The following is a 19,885-nucleotide window of genomic DNA, read 5'->3' as shown; positions in this document are numbered from 1 at the left end:
ATGTGACTGAATTGTCAACGAAGTATTTCGTGTATACATTCGACAGAACCGGTGGGGTTCCATTGTAGTTTATGGAGAAGCTTGGAAGCTCCGCTGTCCTTGGGCGGGGGTCAGTTTCTCTCTAGAATGACGAAGCTATCAGCTATATAGGATGAAGAATGGATTCGCTCGAGTGTATCGAAAGTAGTAGACAGCAGGTATGTACTCCTGTAAGAATGAAAAGGAAAATTAGATCCAAGAAATATGAATTCGTTGGTTGGGGATCAAGACCACTTATTGAATTTCTTGAATCAATTGGCAAGGATACCAAAGAGAAGATTTCTCGACACGACGTTACCTCTATTGTAAATGAATATGTCAGTATTAACAACCTTCTTCATCCTTCTAGAAAGAAACGAATTGTTTGCGATGATAGGCTCCATTCCATTTTCGGAAGGAAAACAATTGGCCGTATTAAAATCCATGACATGCTAGAGCCGCACTTTGCGGAGAACCAAGATGAATCAGATGATGACTTTTCTTACAGCTCTGACGAGACGGAGAATCTTTTAAATACCCTCAAACGGGAGAATGGTAAAACCCCAGGAAGAAAGCTCAGTCAGAAGACGAGAGTGCTGGTGAACCCAAATACTTCTTTTGCTTCCATGGTTCCTGGAAATATTAATCTTGTCTACTTGAGAAAGAGTTTAGTAGAGGATCTGGTTAAAGATCATGAAACCTTTGAGAGCAAGTTGATTGGTAGCTTTGTCAGGATTAGATCTGATCCCCATGACTATCTTCAGAAAAATACTCATCAGCTTGTGCAAGTTACAGGTAACCAAACTACCCTTTTTTATTCATGAACAGGGAATACGCTAGCTGGAATAATTTATCTCTACAAATATAAACTTCGTTGTAATCTTGTATACGTTTTATTTATATTCTTCATGGAGATAACTGCAAATTGTTGTTATAAAAACCATTGAAAGAATGTTACCGGAGTTAAATAGGTCCTACTATGTTATGTGCTTACCGTCCAACCATATGTCATCTCAGATAATTAATTCAGTGATCTTATTTTTTGACATTCTTTAGGGGTGAAGAAAGTTTCAATACCTGGTGATTTGGGTACAAGATTCCTTCTTCATGTTTCCAATGTGATGAAAGACGTCGGTATTGGCATGCTTTCAGATGAAAAGTTTTCTGAGGTAATTTCTCCACTGTCATTATTATTATTATAGATCAATATACTTTTTTTTTCCTTCAGTGTAATATAGAGTATGTATGGATTATACAGTGTAAACAAAACGATAAGATATTATTCTTCATAGAAGAAAAAGACCGTAAGAATTTGTATTGCTGACTAAAAATGATAGAATTTAAATGATTGTGATGTAAGAGGCTTTTGGAATTTTTGAACTTTTCTTGGTGTCTTTAGACCATTCTTTAGCTTTCTTATTCGTTGTTGTCATTCTTTCCCTAGCTTGTTCTGCATTTACCTTTTACCCGTATAAGTGAAGCTTGTTTACCAAGAGTTTGATATGCTTTAGTTACGGGCTCTTTGAGGCTATAAACAACTGTCTTTTAGGTTGTAAAAGGGTATTTTGTTAAAATAAAATTCAGAACTCTCCTTGAATTACTTTAGTTTGGTATTGAAGCCCCCATAAAATGGACATCCCATGGCTGGAAAGAAGGCTGCCAGCTACCTCGGAGTTGACAAAGATCAATCTGGTTTAGAGTCTACATTCCACCCTTGCGCTATCCCTCTAACTTCAACTCAAGGCTTTCTGTCGGTTGAAGAAACCCTTGGAGGTATGCAACATGTAATTACTTCCATGGCGATCCAACTAGAGAGAATCAAACTCAGATTGGGGCAATCATAGTTGAGATCATTAGTGAACTCCCATCAATCAATACAAGATCAAAGAAGGTTGATAAATCAAGAATTCGATTCTTCCTGTAAAGAAGAAGATTTTCTGCACCACGATATTTACCAGCTTTAGAAAATCAAGTGATCTGCAGGCAAGGGGACTCTGTACCCAATCTGTATTCAATTTGGAACATAAATGATTACAAGTTTAAGATTGATTTCCAAGCTATAATGGAATTTGGACGTTGAAGATTGTCTCAATTAGATCAAGAATGGTCAGACCTTTTTTTTTTTCTTTAATATACTTTTTATTACATGTCTGGAAGAAAAGAAGGTTAAGTTAGTAACATTAAAACTCAAAGAGGGAGCGTCCGCTTAGTGGGACCCACTCCTCAAGTCCAAAACAGTAGGCGAGGTTTCAGGAAGAGAACTATCAAGACTTGACCAATAAGATCCTAAAAGAAAACTTCTTGTCAAATAACTACGAACATATCCTTTTTAATCAATATCATCACTGCAAGCAAGTGTCAAGAACGGTGGGAGATCATACCAAAGAATTCAACTGCCTAGGCGTTTGTTGTCACTGTCATGCTTGTCCAAGGCGTGTTGCCTATGACCGCATGCCCGTTTCAAATCCCTTTTACATGCTTTCATCTTAAATAAGTCTTTATTACTTCATGTTGTGTCAATACGGTGGGTATGATTGGTCTCCAAAATCATGACTACACCCGCTAGGGCTAAAATGTCCCAAAATCATGTCTACGAGCATACACCGACATTGTCCGCAAAGTTCAAATTTCTCACGGCTGACTTGTTCGTTGGGTTAGAACAAGTGTCACACAATTGCTATCTCGTTGCCGCAAGAGTGCGATTGTGACAAGTGGTATCAGAACCAAGTCGGCTCCTTGGAAAGTAGTACACAACCATGTTAGTTGCAAAACAACTAGACAAGTCCCAGTTGACTAATTAGCTGAAATTGAAGAATAGTTACTCTGCATGAGTGAAGTTCTTGATGGAATGGGGCTTTTGGAATCGCACATGACTGAGATTGCCGCTAAAGCCGACAGGATTGATGAGATGGCAGGCCGCCTTGAGGAAATGTCTGTTCGCGAATTAATGTCTAGCGTCGAGGCCCTAGAAGACAAGGCCACAACTTCTGGTGGCTTCGAGCATAGGGATAGCTCGACGGGCTCTGTTGCTCGAATGGAAGAACGCATCGAGGGCTTAGACGATGCCCAACAAGCGATTGTTAAGATGGTTTCAAATTTGTTTGAAGATTTGAGAGCAACCCTTGGAGTGGTCAGGGCTGAAGTGGCAGATCTAAGCGCCAAATTAAACCTCACCATGAGAGCGGTGGGGTACCAAACCCCAGCTTGGGGTGTAATACAGTATAACAAGATAAAGGTCCTGAAGCCCAAACCCTTCTATGGGTTCGAGATGACAAGACTCTAGAGAATTTTATCTTCGATCTCGAACAATACTTTTGAGTCACAAATATCGTGGCAGAAGAAGCGAAGGTCACGTTGGCAATAATGCATCTAACCAACGATGCTAAGTTGTGGTGGAGGTCCAAGTACATGGACATTCAAGAGGGTCCATGTACCGTGGATACTCAGGATAGCTTGAAACAAGAACTCTGCTCACAGTTCTTCCTAGAGAATGTCGAGATAATCGCAAGAAGGAAGTTAAAAGAGCCAAGGCATACTGGTAGTATCCGAGACTACGTTAATCAGTTTTCTGGGCTTATGTTAGATATTCTTGATATGTTTGAGATAAACAAAGTCTTCAATTTTATTGAGGGGCTGAAGCTGTGGACGAAAATCAAGCTTTACGAACACAGAGTTCAAGACCTTTCCACGGCCTATGCTATCGCTAAACGATTATTCAATCTTAGTATCGATCAACCCCAAGAGATAGGGTGGAGCAGGAGTCTGCAAGTGATGGAAAAATGAAGGGCCGGTCAGAAGAGTCGGCCACAACAATTTCAAGATGTAGAGAGAGTTTTGATCAAATTGAGGTTAGATCAACCCCAAGGTCAAAACAACAAGAATAAAAAATTGGTGCGAAAATATTATGGACCAGTCAAAGTTATCCACAAGGTCAGAAAAGCATCATATAGGATCCAATTGCTCCCATGGATGCAGACTAGCCCTGGTTTCCACGTTAGTAACTTGAAATGTTACTATCTCGAACAAGAAGACATCAAGCAAAAAGAGGTGACACATCCTCACACATCCTCACACAAAGAAGAAAATTTTCAAGCGAAGAAAGTAGGAGAGACGCCAACAGTCAACAAACTGAGAAGTGGTTTTCAACAGTTTCTTGCAGATTGGAAAAGACTCCTCATTGCTGAGATCAGCTGGTAGCGCATCGAGGGACATAAAGTTAGCCTCAACCTACATCATTGAGTTCCCGAAGAGTCAGTTGACAAAGACGTCAACCAATTAAGTGGGAGAGGATGTTACGGTCATGCTTGTCCAAGGTGTGTTGCTTATGGCCGCATGTCGGATATCCTGATCATGCTTGTCTAGGACGTGTTGTCCATGGCCGCATGCCCGTTCCAAACCCCTTTGATGTGCTTTCATCTTAGATAAACTCTTACTATTTCATGTTGCGTCAATACGGGGGTGTATGACGAGTCACTAAAATCATTTCTATACCCGCGAGGGCTAAGATGCCCCAAAATGTACTATAGTCGGATGCGATTATTCGTCAATTCTTTCTACTCTGAGTTATATACCGTTTAAATTGTGGTGTTTCTTTCTTGCTTATAGTCATATAACGTTGCTTTCTTCAATTTTTTTCAAATTGTTTTCAAATGTATTTCCTCGCTAACGTTTTCTAAAACATTTCTCGCAAACATGACTCGAGGCTCAAGCATATACCGACATTGTCCGCGAAGTTCGAGTTTCTCATAGTTGACTTGTTTGTTGGATTAGAACTAGTGTCGTACAATCGTTTTTCCGCTGCCGCAAGAGTGCGATTGTGACACTTGGCTCAACCTCAAGCTTGCTGAAAGATAATGGTAACTAATCAATTGAAATATCTCTGGACTAACGCAAGATATCTAAGAAAAGGTGGAATTCCAACCTTGAGTACAATTTACAGAGGCTGTATAATGGTCAAAAAAGATTGAAGAGCAATTGGATAAGAGAAAAAACCATCAAAAAAGAAAATAATGGGAGGCAGTTAACGCATCTTAGACGTTTTCCTTTGCTTTCTCTTTCCTTAAGTCTACTGTTTGTAAGGTTTTTTATACATCATTTATGCCTACCTAATAATAATAAATTACTGTTTCCTTTTCAGGAAAAAGTTGTTGCCCCTCGGTGTTAATTCTAGATTTTCTTTATTGAACAGGGTAGAATAACCCATCTATCTAATGTATATTAAATCATCCTTACACACATTGTAACTGAGAATCAGTGTTTCAACTTATTTATCATTAGAGGCTTTTTTCTCCTCCAAGCCAAAATTTACCCTTTATGTTTAATTGAAATGTTTTGGATAGGCATCTACTTGTACTTGTATGTGTTGCATGGGAGTTATTCTATTATGATTATTACTGGAAGTTTAATTGCCATTGCTATGTTGCAGGAGGAATGCAAAGATCTGGATCTGAGAGTAAAAAGTGGTTTGGTTAAGAGATTAACTATTGTAAGTTTTTTTTTTGTCGCTCAGATGGTCCTTTTTTTCTCTAACTTGACAAAATTAGTTCTTTATTGCTAATTTCAATATGATAATTGTCGGAGGATTAACTTGAGTTGGGATATATTCGTGGAATTCCATTAAATAAGAAAAGTAGTGAATTTATCTTTATTGTTACCTAACATCTAAGAATTTATCTAGATTTAAGATTTATTGTTACGGATTTATTATTACCTAATATCTATGGATTTAGTTAGCCTTTTTGTATTATAAATGACACATGTACCTAAAAAAAATTAAATAGGAAGAATAGCAAGATAATTTGCAATATGGTACCAGAGCTTTTCTATTCGGGAAAATCTGATTATAACCAAAACCCTTACTCAATATGTGAATCCTTTATCATTGACAATCATCCATCGTGATCAATTTTCTTTTGAAGCCTTCATAGCTGCCGTTAAGTTTCATTTGGAGCCTTAATTGCTGCCATCACCGAGATCAATTTTTATAAGTGAGAGTCTTCAGGGGTATTTTGCATAATTTAATCAAAGATTAACTCCCCCAATCAAGGGTATTTTGTATAATTTAACTAAAGATTAACTCCCCAGAGTCATAATGAAGAATTTATGATGTTTTCTTCAAACATGACTTATTCATGAACACATTTTTTCACAAGCTTTTAATAATAAAAATAAAAATAAAACGGGAAGGGACATAAAAGACCAGCCCTATAGAAGGAGTCCAATCCTTCCTTACACAGGAATAGAATTCAATCCGAAAGAATAAGAACTAACTGATTATTACAAAAATTTAAGAAATTGTTGCGCATAAAGAGATGGTAAATCAACAATATTCCACACCTCTTCCGAGGACCTCTCACATTCTTGAAAGTTTCTACATTTCCTCTCCAGCCAGCTGCTCCACAAAACAACAAAACAAGAATGCCATTGGATTCTGACCTTATAACCAGGGAGGATTCAAAAGAACTTCCTCCATGCTATAAAAGTATTTGGTGATCCAGTTGAGCTATGATCAATTTCCTGACCAGACAATTTGAGGGGGTCTAAAAGCTAATGGTTATTACTATTGGAGAAGGATATGAGCAACTGATCATCTTTAGTGTAAAAGAAATGCATTTTTCTCAAATGGTGGGTGGCATACTCGTGTTATTGATTCTGTCAAGCATTTTAAAATTTTTGCTACGTTTTCGAACTTATTACCGACAACTCTTGTACAACTTAAATTCTTGTCAAGGTCTCCAACATGTGAATGTTGTAAAAGCATTGATGTTTACTGTTAATATGAAGTTCGTCTCTATCTTCTTCTGGTTGCATTTATGGATACGTCAATGTGTTCCCAAATCTAGTGTGGAGAACCTCTTTATTTCTCTCTTACCAGTTGTAGATCATTTCTCCTATTTACATGTGCTCATTTTTCTTTTTGGTAGGCAGAGGTTCAACAAAAAGTTGAGGCCTTGCATGTGGATATTACCAAGCATGTACGTATGATGATAACTCCAAATTTTTTCATTGCTCACAAGGCAGGCTGCCTTGCATTTTTCTTTAGTTTTATTCCCTCTAGCAGTTTTTGTTATTTAAAAATTTATTTATCAGTGAACGTTCAATATATCGAATGATATCAAAAGGTAGACGAGTATATATAACACAAAGTTATGAAGGTCAAAATAGTAATTAGCTTTCAGTCATGAAAAATTTATGGATGTTTATGTCAGAAGGCTACATTCAGATATTAAGTCTTGAAATGTGAAGAGTAGACTGCATATGGTTATTACTAAAGTCCATTAAATCTCGAAAGCACGCTATGGTATATATATGCATCTGTAGTGGTATGCAAAAGTTTGTTCATGCCAACCATCATGCTCATCTGATGGAGTATTTCGATTTCTTTACTGCGCCGAATTCATGCTCATCTGATGGGAAGGATTTGCACATCTTTGTTTTGGTGACTTGGTCTGTCAACTCAGTGCTATGTTTCTGTTTCAGTGGCTTTCGAGAGAAATTTCTTTGCTGCAAAACCTCATTGATCAGGCGAATGAAAAGGGGTGGCGCAAGGAATATCCTTTTGTAATTTCTTTTTATTGTATGTTGTGTTTGCTAGAGTAGGATATTTCTCATATATTTCATACGAATGTACAGCTATTAAAGGAAAAAAGGAGCTAAAACAGGTAATAACCTAACGGTAACAAGGAATATAAGGATGAAAGCGAAGCATGACAAAGAAGGAAACAATAATAGAAGAGATACAAAAAAAATTAACAACAACAACAAACTTCTGCACTGAAACAAGAATCTGAGAACTTTTTATTGATGTAATGAAAATTATACATTTCATTACTATGAGTCAAACTCACTTTAGCTAGCAGATGCTGTCGTATTTACTGTATCACAAGTGTTATTTTTTTTCAATTGCTGCTATAATTAGATAATAGTAAATACACAAGTGTTATTTTTTTTCAATTGCTGCTATAATTAGATAATTATTATTGTTGATCGATAGGAGAGATTTGTTGTTTATTGCTCCTGCTTCCTCACATTTGAGCTCGTCAAGCCAACTTATCAATAGTTTGCAATGGATGTTAATGCCTATTTCCTCTCTAATTCTCTAATATGAGCTTTCTTCTTTACTTTACATCAATTTCGTATCATAGCATGATCCCCTTTCTCCTCTCAATTGTATTTTCAGTCATGTTAAACTGCATTGTTTCTTTCTGCTCAAACAATCAATCATTTAAAATTCAAGAGTATATCTTATTATATGAAGTTCTTCATGAATCAAGCTTATACGATTTAACATTGTAGTAAATTATCTGTATCTAAAATAATTTTAGTTGGTTCTAATGGTGGTTATAACATGTGCACTTCCTTCCCATTGCCCCTCATTGAGTCGGTAGACAACATGTTTATATAATGAGAGCATGCCTCTTCTTATTATGTAATAGTCTCAACCTATTTTCTAATTTGCTGATTACAAAAATATGCCTGTATCAGCTATAGAACGTATGCAGTTCCTCCCCATTGCCTCTCTTTAGACAACATTTTTATATGATGAGAGAATGTCTTTTCTCATTATGTAATAGTCACAACCTATTTTCTAGTAAGCTGATTACAAAAGTATGCATGTGCCAGCTATAGAACGTTGCTTCTTGATGGCTATATTTCTGTTTCTATTTTGAGCCACTTGATTGACCCAAACATGCATTTTCCCCACAGTGGCTTAAACAACGAAGCATGTTTTTTTAAATTTATTTACCCTGGTGAAGGCCATCTTTACTGGAAATGAGCAACTGTTTAAGAAATTTGAGAAATAACCGCAAGATTATTAGAAACTGCTTCCCAAAGTCCTGGAGCTATAGGTTATAGATCTCTAAGAGAATTGATTGGGTGAATGGGATTATCTTTTAAAGTTCAGTTCAATGATTTATTATTTTTAGAACCTGTAATTTGGAAATTTTATTGATACAACTTTGGAGCTTTTTTTTCTTTTTTGCCCCTTCTTCTGGTATTGGTATATCATTATCATCATCCCAGATTGTGCTTATCATTAGACTAGCATGCTTCTAAAAAGACCATATTCAGTAGCTTCTAATCTTTGTGACTCTTGGAAGTAAGATTGCCTAAAAGGCTAAAACAAAACAAATGAGCCTTAACTGACTTGATGTACGCTTGACCAATATTTGGAGAAAAAGCTGCTCCTTCAGACTGCAGAAGAACAGTCGCGCATTTTTCGTGAGATTCCACAAGTGATTGCAGATGAACCAGAATTTCAAGGCATTTATGGTAGTGCAAATCAAGGAGATAATGTCACTAATGAAGGAGATGAAACCAAATTGCAGGTGAGAAGGGAGGTTTCAGATGATACAAATCAAGGAGAAACTGTATTTGGTTCAAACCCGAATGTTGATATTTATGTTGCAGAAAATCGAACTGCAGCTTCGATGTCCAACGTGGAAGAATTTGCAGGTTTGTCATCTTTATTTATGATTCGGCCTGAAATTTTGTGTGAAGGTCTTGATATCGCATCTAGTTGATATTGGAAGAGAAATTATATTTGGTTCAAACCCAAATGTTGATATTGGAAGTACACTAGGTAGATGACATGTGAACTGATTGCTTTCTATTATGTTATTGTTGCAGAATGTAGACGAAGTGTTCTTGATGAAGAACAGCCCCCACAACCAGTAGAATCTACGTATAATAGTAGCTTGAATGAGACAGAACTTATAAATGAGGTGGATAAAGGCTGGCTAGCGAATGAGCAGATTAAAGAATCTCGAGTGATAAATTTGAGCGACGATGACGAACTACCAAGGGGTGAAGAGCTTGATTGGAATAGCACACTAAGAAGCTTGATTTGGTATTATTTAGATCCTCAGGGGGACGTTCAAGGGCCCTTTTGTCTTGCGTCATTGAAGAACTGGAAGGATGCCGACTATTTTCCACCAGATTTCAAGGTCTGGAAGATGGGTCAGACTCAAGATCAAGCTGTTTTATTGAGCGACATTCTTTCCCACTTCCTTCCATAACTACTAATACTGCTACATTTTTATTTCAAATGGAAGCATTACATGGATGGGTAAGCTTCCTAACTGTCTTGATGCGTAACGTTTAATGGAACTGTGTTGAGGACATCAATCTAGATATCTATTCTTAGCCTCCTTTGGGATTTTGGAAATCTTAAATATTTTTACATTTATTTCGTTGTTTCCTCATATCTAATTTCATATAAATTATATTTCTTACTTTTTACATAATTTTATTTTTACATGGGGGAGAGAGAATAACATTATGAAATAATAATTTAGCTTTATTGATACAAATGTTTATAACACATTTCAACCCCCAACCTAATTTATTAATACAAAATATAATTTTTATTATTTTTAATGTTATAGTTTTACCTTAGTCCTAAAAATTGCATGTTTTAAGAGTTTATTTTTTTTTTTAAGTTAGTTTAATTATTAAAAAAGAGAGAGAGGGGGAGTTTAATCATTAAAAAAAGAATTGAGTTTTGCGGCATTTGTGGTTAAATATATACGTGAAAGCAAGAGTCGGATAAAGCAGGAAGGAAATGGCGTACGCACTTGCTCCTCAAATTTACGCACGTCCATGGAGTTTCGGAGTTGTAAATATATGTCGAAGTAGGCGTTACCTATGTAGTTCACTAAACTTCACCAAAATTCAGAGCGATTTTCGATATTCCTCCGTCGGAAAATTGACAAGGGCCACTGGTGATCCCAGCTTCCGGAGCGTTGAGGAAGGAGTGGAAGAAAAAGAAGAATTTCAAGTGTTGACCGCTACAACTAGCTACTACAATGACATTGTTATTGTAGACACTCCCGAATCCAGAATGCTACTTCTCGATTCTTCTAGTACTACTTTTCGTTTCTCCCTTCTCTTCAATTTTTATCCTCTAAAAGGGAATTCAGACCTTCTAAACTGTGCCGCCATTGTCGACGCAGATAATGTGCACAGCATTCTTTACAAGGAGCAGATTTGGACAGGTTCTTACTGGGTCAGTAAACTCGGTCTCTTCTATTCCCTCACCAATACGGATGCACGAACGTAAAAGGATATTATCTTCAACTAAAAAGAAACTATAAATTTTGTAACCTTCTCTTTCCGTTCCTTTCTAATTTTTTTATATCGTCTGGAGTCCCTCTTCAATTTTTCCATGGCTGCTGAATTTGGTGCTCTTTCTCTCTTTACTCAATAGCTATACATCATAATAAATTACTATACATGGTAAATGGTCATAGTAAATGACAATATATGGTAAATGATTATGTATTGACAATAGCAAAGGTACGCATACTAAACTTAACCATATATCCTTCTAGGTAGTGCTTTGAAGATGTACTTTCTGTATTTTTTGTATTATCTGTGATTGTACATACTAGAAGTCATCAATATAAACTTCTAGCCGATATTTCTATTCGTGTCTTCTCTCTTGTTCTTCGTATTTTTTTTTCTAGATTGAGTGTGTGAGTTGTGTAATACTAACAATTGGCATCCGAGTTGGGAGATATTCACTATGATTTGTGGAGATAGAAAGTTAAGAGCCAGGAGGGAAAGACTCCATTGGACCAGAGAACTTTCATCTGAGCTTTAAAAGAGTAGCCAAATCCCAAGACATCCCCGTTCATTTCTTGACCATGAAAAGTTCTGGAATTTCTTTCAAACCAAGTCTCCAGTTGGGAAAAACTCCATTGGACCAAAGGATTTTCGTCTGAGCTTTAAAATGAGGGCCTTCAATGAGTTGGAGGGCATCCAAAGCTTTGTTGGGCCAACACCACTGAATACTAAACAAACTAAACAGCCTATCCCAACAACTAGCAGCAAATGGGCACAAAAAGAAGATATGCATCAACGATTTCCCACTGTTTTGACAAAGAACACACCAATTGGGAGAAAGGATGGAATTTTGAAGAATTCTTTGGATTCTGAAACGAGTATTCAGCCTCTCAAAAGAGAAGATTCTGAAGAAAACCTTGACCTATAATTCGATTTCTGGTTATTCAAAACTGCCTGCTTCACAATAAGCTTAGGAGAGAAATATTTGATGACGAAGAGCCATCATTTTCCAGCAGCCACACTTTCAAATCTTCCTTACTATTCGGTCTAAAGTCGTGTCGTTTGTTTCCATTTTTTCTTGGATGCGAGTGTTGTTGGAATTTTCTTTCAAACCCCCAAATGAGCTTCAATATTCTATCAGCCAAAAAATTATTTCAACATGAAATCATTGTAAAATCAGTAATATGTAGTCCCTTTATCCTTCTGTATTTTTTGTGTTGTAGTAATCAAAAGGATTCTGTTTCAACATTCGATAATTTTTTTATATGCCTAATTTATATTTCTTTGAGCTAAAAAAACGTTAATTTCCAATCATTTTCTACATTATTTTTTATATTATAAATTTATTCTTACTACGGAGGGCTCTGTATTTCTGCATCATGTAGGATGAGTTTGCTAGCTTGCCAGCTATAATTCCAGAAGGTCCAATTGCTATATTTGGATTGGTAAAACACTTCATTCTTCAATAATGACGTACCTTTCGAAAATAAATGTGAAACTTTTCTATACCAAATTACTGATTTCATGACTGAAATTTTATACTGTTTAAACAGGGAGGGGGGACTACTGCCCATTTGATGCTTGCTTCATGGCCCTCGTTGCAGCTTGAAGGTTGGGAGATTGATGGAATCGTAAGCTATATTTGGTTTCTTTACCTATCAGTCTCTGAAAATTCAGAAGTTGAGAAACAATATAGATTATTTCTATGTGACTTCCCATTATTTTCTTTCCCCTTTGGGGTCGTTTCATGCACGGGAAAGACGGGAATAGGTATCCTTAAGTCATGTTTACTATTTGGCGTTGATATCTTAAACCACCAAAAATCATTAAAATAAAGATTTGGATATAATTATAGCATGGAGATGAACAATTTTTCATAAGTTAAAGAGATTCATCTTCAGTAGAGTGGTGTTTTTCATTTAAAATTTGAAAGAGAAGTGTTTCTCTATTACCATATTTTCCACTTGAGCATTAGTCTCTTTTCAGCTATTCAATAAAGATTTGCCTCTTGTTTAAAAAAGGAAGAAAAATGTTGAGAGATACTATTTCCCAAGGGGGAGAAAAGACAAACAAAAATGGACCCGGAACTAACGCAAAGTTGGGTGTGTGCTGTCATTTGGGACATGGTTGAGACAGACAATAGAATTTTAAGGGGCCTGAGAGACCTTCGTGTGAGATTTGATCTTGTATTTTGTTCAATAGTTTTTGTGACCAAATCTTTTTGTAATTATTCACTTGGTCTTATTTTGTTAGATTGGAGATATTTTTTTAGTTTCCTCCATTTCTAGTCAATGGCAATTTGAAACAATATACTGATTCTGGCTGCCTAGTGTGAAATTGCTTATATAATAATTTTATTTTTCTTGAGTTCAATTGTATGAACGGATAGGGATCCAAATGTTTACCTTTCGGTCAAAATTATAATAGTTTAGCCAGTTGAGTTATGTTTTAGTTGAGTTATTTTTTTCGGTCAAAATTAGAATGTCTACATTTATCTTTCTGTCTTCACTGTGACTTCATCTTGAACAGTTTGTTTCTTAACAATCCAGCTAATTGATAAAGCAAGAGACTTTTTCGGGCTATCTGATCTTGAGAAGCATTCTGATGATGGTGGGATACTTAACATTCACATCGGGGATGCCCTTGATCCATCGGCCAGAATCTCTGGGGGTTATGCTGGTAAAGTTCTACATTTCGAGGTTCTTATGTAACAAACATGTAGTATATATGCTATCGTTTCTCCCTCATTTTATTGTTTTTTAACATAATTTTATCTGGAGAGAAGAGTTCCATGAAGAGGTTGGGCAGCAGACATTTAATTCCTCATCATTAAGATCAAATGCAACATTTTAGAAACACTCACTTTCCCCTCTCTCACGGATGTGTGAGAGAGGAACAAAGCATTGCTCCCAAGTGTGAAAATCTCTCCCTAGCAGACGCGTTTTAAAATCGTGAGGTTGATGGCAACACGTAATGGGCAAAGCGGACAATATTTGCTAGCAGTGGGCTTGGGCTGTTACAAATGGTATTATAACTAAAATTGAGTGGTGTGTCAGCAAGGATGCTAGGCCCCTAAGGGGGTGGATTGTGAGATCCCACATCAGTTGGAGAGGGAAACGGAAACATTCTTTATAAGTGTGTGAAAATCTTTCTCTAGCAGACGCTTTTTAAAATCGTGAGGCAAACGACAATACGTATGGGCTGAAGCAGACAATATATGCTAGTGGTGGACTTGAACTGTTACACAATAATGGGTGTGCAAACACGCCATGGGAGTTGAAGCATGAATGCATATTCCTTCTGGTGTAACCAATTCTTGAAGAATATTAGTACGATCAATCCTGAACCTCACAACAAATGGCTCCTTTATATAGGGAAAGCCAAAGACTGAGTTTGTCTAAAAACAAAACGCCCAACCAACTAATACGACCATACCCTTCAGTAAATCAGTTTACCCTCTGTAAAACAATAAAAACATAAAATATCCCGAAACAAAGAGAGTCAAACTACATCAATATTTTGTCATCTCATTAAATAGTCAAACATCACCTCGCTACATGGGATCCTGAGAATTCAATCCTCTCCTTAGCCATAAATTCTTTAGTCATGCTGATAGTTGCTACTGCTAAAAAAATACAATTTTACAAGGAATATTTGACTACTTAATATTGAATTAATCTTACGCATACTAGATTCATAACAATCTTCTTCAATTTCAGTTTTGTATTACATCTTTTTATATTAACGAATTTCTTCTTTATTCTGTAGAGGAAACTAGAAGCTATACTTTTGTTTTATTTATGCTGACACAAGCATAGAGCCAGAAAATGTTCATAGGGAGGGGAAAAATTGTACATGAATTTTTTTATATAGGTAAATCTTTCTGTTTTGAAAATTTAGGGAGGGGGAAATTTAGGGAAAACATTCTAAATCTTAGTTTTCTTTTATTATATTTTTTTAATCTAAGACAAATCAAGAGGGGAAAACTGCCCCCTTCTTTCCTCTTTTCTCCACCTTTGTGCTAATATGTATTTATAATATTCAGGAATTGTTATTGACTTGTTTTCTGATGGAGATATTTTGCCTCAGTTGCAACAGGTATGTACCATGTGCATGTAATTATGGCTTTTGTGTTAAGTTTCTGTGTCCGAATTGCAACTGTACTAATGATGTTCCTTGAATAGATGTTCTATTTTTTTTTTTATTTCCGAGGCTGGTTTATAATTTTCTCGCCGGTGATTCATTTATTTCTCCATACATTAGCATATGCTGGAATAGCCTAATTTTCTTCCTACTGATCTTTTGTCCAAAAATTTGGTTCAATCATTTATTTTTTTATTTTTTCCTTTACTGGTTTATGGATTTATATTTATATATTTATTACTTGTACGTTTTTCCAACTATTAGGATCGACCCCCGGTTCTTAAAATGTATTCACGTAGGAGGGGGAAGGGTGGGCTTTGGTGTAGCATGTGCGTGATGTGTTGTGAGGCCCATCTATGTGTTTGTTAGGAAGATGACATAAGTAGTAGGGTAGTCAGTTGAGTATTAGAAGGTTGTGATTGTGGATGAAGGTTTCGGAGTATTACAAGCAGTTTAATGATTGGAGTGAATCTTTTCATTTCATTTTTATAATAGGTTGGCAAGTGGTTGGAATTGAAAGATAGACTGATGGTTGGTGGTCGGCTCATGATTAACTGTGGAGGGAATGTAGTCAAAGTCACTGACAATGGTATCCGTAGTGAAGTATCCTCAGCCGATTCCTTCCTGCCACGCAATTCGGTGATTCAGGCTCTTTCCGAAGCATTTCCTAAACAGGTAAGAAATAGTACTAAATTTTACTTCTATTTTTTAGTTAGATTCGTTTTATTTATTGTAGCTGAACTATAACTAGTTCCAATAGAAAAGTGAATGATAATTTTGTCTTCTCTCAAAAACTACACGATTTTGGTCTTGAAACCTTAACCATACAAAAATACCCCTAGTCATCGGTGTTCATGCCCACTACTTTCTGTTGGCAATCTCTCCTAGGTCTATTTGTGGCGTTCTTCATTTATGTCAATCATTCATTATTTATGCTTTGGAAACACTAATCATGGTTCGTAGCTTGTGGTTCATTGTTGTTTTATCCGCCGTTGTCGCCAATATCATTGGTCGTCAGTCTCTTGGATCTTCCAAATCATTCTAGGATGAGGTATGGATCCTTTTTTCTTTAATCTTTTGAAAGAAAGATTCACTCTATTCACGAAAAGTAGAAGTACAACCAATATATATTGGATTCATCCTTAGAGCTAGTCACAACTCATGGTTTCATGATTGTCCACCACTCGTACCTAGTGTCACAACTATGCTATAAAGAGAGTAAGTTGTGACCCTCATGTAACGACAAGCAAAGAACCGACCCTAAAGAGGCGCCCATCCGGCCATGCAAGGGCCAAAATAGATGAGTGTTATGTGCAACCGAGGAGGATGGTGCATCATCTAACTCATCAAAGACATGTGTATTGAAGCCAAGTTGAGGCATAAGCAAGGAGACAACGATGTCGATATGAGGGACAAAGATAGACTTGATAAGGGTCGGTTAGGGCCTCGGACCTTAACCTCGAAAGTAGGGGTTTTGAAAGGAGTTTGGGCATATGGTTCTAGAGTTAAGTCCGTCCATATGAAAGATGAAAGCTTGCCAAATTTTGTGTCAATCGGATACTGGACGAACGCTCCATGACACCATATGACTATTTGCCAAAATCATGTCTACACCTACCAGATTGGAAATGCCTTAAAATGTACCTCAATAGGAGGCATGGTATCATCTTTCCACCACCCTTGAGTCTTGTGGCCTAAAATGAGCTACCCTGTGGTATATGCGTGTGTCATAGTGAGGGCGAGTATTGCAAGACGAGTGTCTCAAGAGACTTTCTTTGAAATGGATCTTTTAAGAATACTGTTAAACGGCACAGGTGCACTGACATTTCGCCCCAGCCAATGTGTCAGAGGTTGGTATATGCATCCACCATTGGGTATGGAGTCCTTAAATGGTATGACATAGACACGGGAGGGTCCAATGCCTCGATAGAACCTGGATGGATGGATGTTAGGGATGCCCTGATGTTTTGAATGACACACGGGTCCGTTCTCGATGAGCATGACGGTGCAAGCTAAGTTGGCCGATGACATCCTGGGACTTGGGATGACATCAAGATATGATGACCATGTTAATTGGGAACCAAAAGGACAAACCGGATGACTTAGCCTAATGTAGAGGCAAGTCGGTTGGGTTGTAGAAGATTGAACATGCACGTACAAGTGGCATGTGTAGTCGAACACGCTTAGATTCTGCATGAGTTGTATTTGTTGGCGAAGACAAACCTCACCTAAGGTTTGACAAAGCCATGAAGTCAAGCGAAAAATGAATATGGGGCTTGAACTTTCCTCCAGACTTGTCGTGAGCGTGTCAAGATCACAATGTCGCACAGTTAAAAATGTACAACCGTGACACTTAGCCACATGCATTCGATTTTTTTCGGGGTCAAGTAGATCATACCATTTTCTATAGACACTATAAATGATAATATGATTGTTTTAATAATGTATGTTGATGACATCATCCTAGTAGTTTATGATGAGGCTAGACTAAATAGTTTGGAGAAAAAAATAGCAAACGAATTACAAATCAAAGACTTAAGTAAATTATTGATTTGCTTAATGAGACCAGCTTACTTGGTTATAGAACAACAAGAACTTCTATTGAATCAAATTTAAAGCCGCAAGATGCAACGAAGAAGGGTGAAAAACGAGGAAAATATGGAACTACTTATTAATCTTGCACTCATCTACACATTGCTTTTGCAATTATTATGGCAATCAATTACATGCGTACTCTGGGACGAACTCACTTTGAAGCAATTTACAAAGACATTGTTTTTAAGAAGCATGACCCATTTAATGAAATTTACATTGATACTGATTGGTAGGTAGCTCCACGGATAGAATATCTACTTCTGCTTATTGCTCATTTGTTGAAGGATCTACTTACCCAACGAAGCAAAAATAAAAGTACGGTAGCTAGAAGCAATGATGAAGTGGAATTCAAGGCTTTATTCATGATAATTGTGAGGGTATATGGATAAGAAAATTGAATCCATACGGAATTTTCATAGTGATGATGCCAAAATATGATTCAGTTAGTATGGTTTCATAATCATTTGGTATTTTGCAGTTAGAAATGTGGATACATATACGATTGCCCTGTGGTAGTTAACAATTTCACCTTATACTTGTTAATTGCAGTTGTGTTGGAAAAAACTACCCAAAGAGAAGGGTGAGAATTATGTTGCTCTGACTGGACCATTTCCAGAATTGGAGTCCTGGTCCGCTGTTGTTCCGGAGCCTTTAAGAGCCAGTGTGAAGGAGTGGAGGCCCTATGAGCGCCTCTGATGATCTACAACCCGCTCTTTGATTTGATGGACGAAATTAGAGTGGAGGCCCTACTAGCTAATGTTCTTAATTGTTGAGTTACTGTTTCTTATATTATGTTTGTAGAAGTGATAAGAGCAAAATCATGGGGGAAGTCCAAATCCTGACCCCTCCACTGGTCAATGCTTTGCATTGCATGTGCTTAGAATGCACAATTCAAGGCCTCCGTTGCCTCAATCCATTGGGTTCAGACTCGAAGGGATTCCCACGCAATCACTTTCTTCTCCGGGTCAAAAACACCATTAATACTTAATCACCCTTCCTTATAAAGAAAAAACACCTTTCTAGTTTGTCCTTTAGTGGCCGAAACCAAGAAGGATATATAAATATTCACTTTTATCAGGGTAACGTGGCAGAGACGGTGGTTAATGGTTCTAATTTTGTTTAAATTGTGCATGAAATGTGCTGGTTTAGTGGACCTACCTTCTACTATGACAGTGTATGGAACTACTACCTTCAATTATTATGTGTTATGAATTTATGATAGAAATAATTTATATAACTGATCAATTATCTCAAGCACAGGAGATTTAACAATTTTTACATGAAAAACCCTCCTCAAGGCCAGCCCAAGCTAATATCTCTACAACAAGTTCTTTAATCGAGTTACAACCTAGAGCCATACAGTTAGGTGCAAACAAAGTGTCCCAATTGTCAGAAAAGAGAGATCCATAATATAAAAACAATTGTCTTCGTTGGTATGTGGTTTTTTAGATTGTTCGAAGAACAACACCACAAGGATTTTATGCACAAGTGTACAATATCATATCATAGTAGAAATATGTGGAGGTCTGCTATCCTTTTCAATTGATATCATAGTCATGGTCTAAACCTACCCAAAAAAAATTCTCAAATTCCAAACAAAGAGAATTGATGAAGCCTCATTATTGACATTGTGGATGAATCCCCGTATCAATCAAAAAGTGCTTGAGTAGCAAGTCCATATGACTCTATCAACACTGCATTGGTAGATGAATAGATCTTTGTTCAAATGTAATATTTTGTTCAAAGAGATGATTGTTGGATCCAAAATCTTAAATTTGAAGATAAAGTTTTATTTAAAATTTTACATTTTAAACAACGGCCTCTTATTTTCTACTAATAGCTTTAAGATTTGAAAATTGTTGTATAAAGTGAGAAACATTTAGACGAAAAAAAAGCTAATTATCAAAAAGTGGAACACCAAAACCAAAATTGTTATCCAAAAGGGTCTAAAGAATGGTATGTAAAAATTTTGTAATAAAAATTAACATATTTATTTAATTAAAAGATAGAGAAGCATAGAGGTAGGGAGGTGAAGAATTGTGGAAGAAAATGCCAATAAAAG

The 19,885-nt window shown here is 36.7% G+C and overlaps 2 protein-coding genes across 4 annotated transcripts; both read left to right on the top strand.

Annotated features, from left to right (window-relative positions):
* Nucleotides 1–12: 12 nt before the first annotated feature.
* Nucleotides 13–10,186, top strand: LOC111468398 (uncharacterized protein At5g08430). 2 transcript variants are annotated; one of them, XM_023113608.1, is made up of 8 exons: nt 17–197; nt 389–813; nt 1,075–1,187; nt 5,444–5,503; nt 6,942–6,992; nt 7,498–7,568; nt 9,176–9,474; nt 9,649–10,186. In XM_023113608.1, exons 2-8 carry the CDS (start codon nt 468–470, stop codon nt 10,035–10,037), a joined length of 1,329 nt encoding a protein of 442 aa, XP_022969376.1. In that variant the 5' UTR covers nt 17–197; nt 389–467; the 3' UTR covers nt 10,038–10,186. The 2 variants fall into 2 exon arrangements, with proteins under 2 accessions (XP_022969375.1, XP_022969376.1); XM_023113607.1 differs by having other exon boundaries at nt 13–813.
* Nucleotides 10,187–10,540: 354 nt separating this feature from the next.
* Nucleotides 10,541–19,018, top strand: LOC111468401. Of its 2 annotated transcripts, none has more exons than XM_023113612.1 (8): nt 10,541–10,883; nt 10,974–11,026; nt 12,471–12,530; nt 12,639–12,696; nt 13,615–13,764; nt 15,131–15,183; nt 15,724–15,903; nt 18,373–19,018. In XM_023113612.1, exons 1-8 carry the CDS (start codon nt 10,583–10,585, stop codon nt 18,517–18,519), a joined length of 1,002 nt encoding a protein of 333 aa, XP_022969380.1. In that variant the 5' UTR covers nt 10,541–10,582; the 3' UTR covers nt 18,520–19,018. The 2 variants fall into 2 exon arrangements, with proteins under 2 accessions (XP_022969380.1, XP_022969379.1); XM_023113611.1 differs by having other exon boundaries at nt 10,542–10,883; nt 12,639–12,716; nt 13,635–13,764.
* Nucleotides 19,019–19,885: the final 867 nt, after the last annotated feature.

The sequence above is a fragment of the Cucurbita maxima genome, unplaced genomic scaffold (assembly GCF_002738345.1).
Source record: "Cucurbita maxima cultivar Rimu unplaced genomic scaffold, Cmax_1.0 Cma_Scf00036, whole genome shotgun sequence".
Taxonomy (NCBI): Eukaryota; Viridiplantae; Streptophyta; class Magnoliopsida; order Cucurbitales; family Cucurbitaceae; genus Cucurbita; species Cucurbita maxima.
This window is presented reverse-complemented; position numbering and strand designations above follow the sequence as displayed.

Excerpts from the sequence above, each read along its gene's own strand:
- LOC111468398 (XM_023113607.1), top strand. The coding sequence starts at position 159 with ATGGATTCGCTCGAGTGTATCGAAAGTAGTAGACAGCAGGTATGTACT. Across the intron at positions 1,188-5,443 it reads CAGATGAAAAGTTTTCTGAG|GAGGAATGCAAAGATCTGGA; the intron begins GTAATTTCTCCA and ends GCTATGTTGCAG. Across the intron at positions 9,475-9,648 it reads CAACGTGGAAGAATTTGCAG|AATGTAGACGAAGTGTTCTT; the intron begins GTTTGTCATCTT and ends TTATTGTTGCAG.
- LOC111468401 (XM_023113612.1), top strand. The coding sequence starts at position 10,583 with ATGGCGTACGCACTTGCTCCTCAAATTTACGCACGTCCATGGAGTTTC. Across the intron at positions 15,184-15,723 it reads TTTTGCCTCAGTTGCAACAG|GTTGGCAAGTGGTTGGAATT; the intron begins GTATGTACCATG and ends TTTTTATAATAG. Across the intron at positions 15,904-18,372 it reads CCGAAGCATTTCCTAAACAG|TTGTGTTGGAAAAAACTACC; the intron begins GTAAGAAATAGT and ends TGTTAATTGCAG.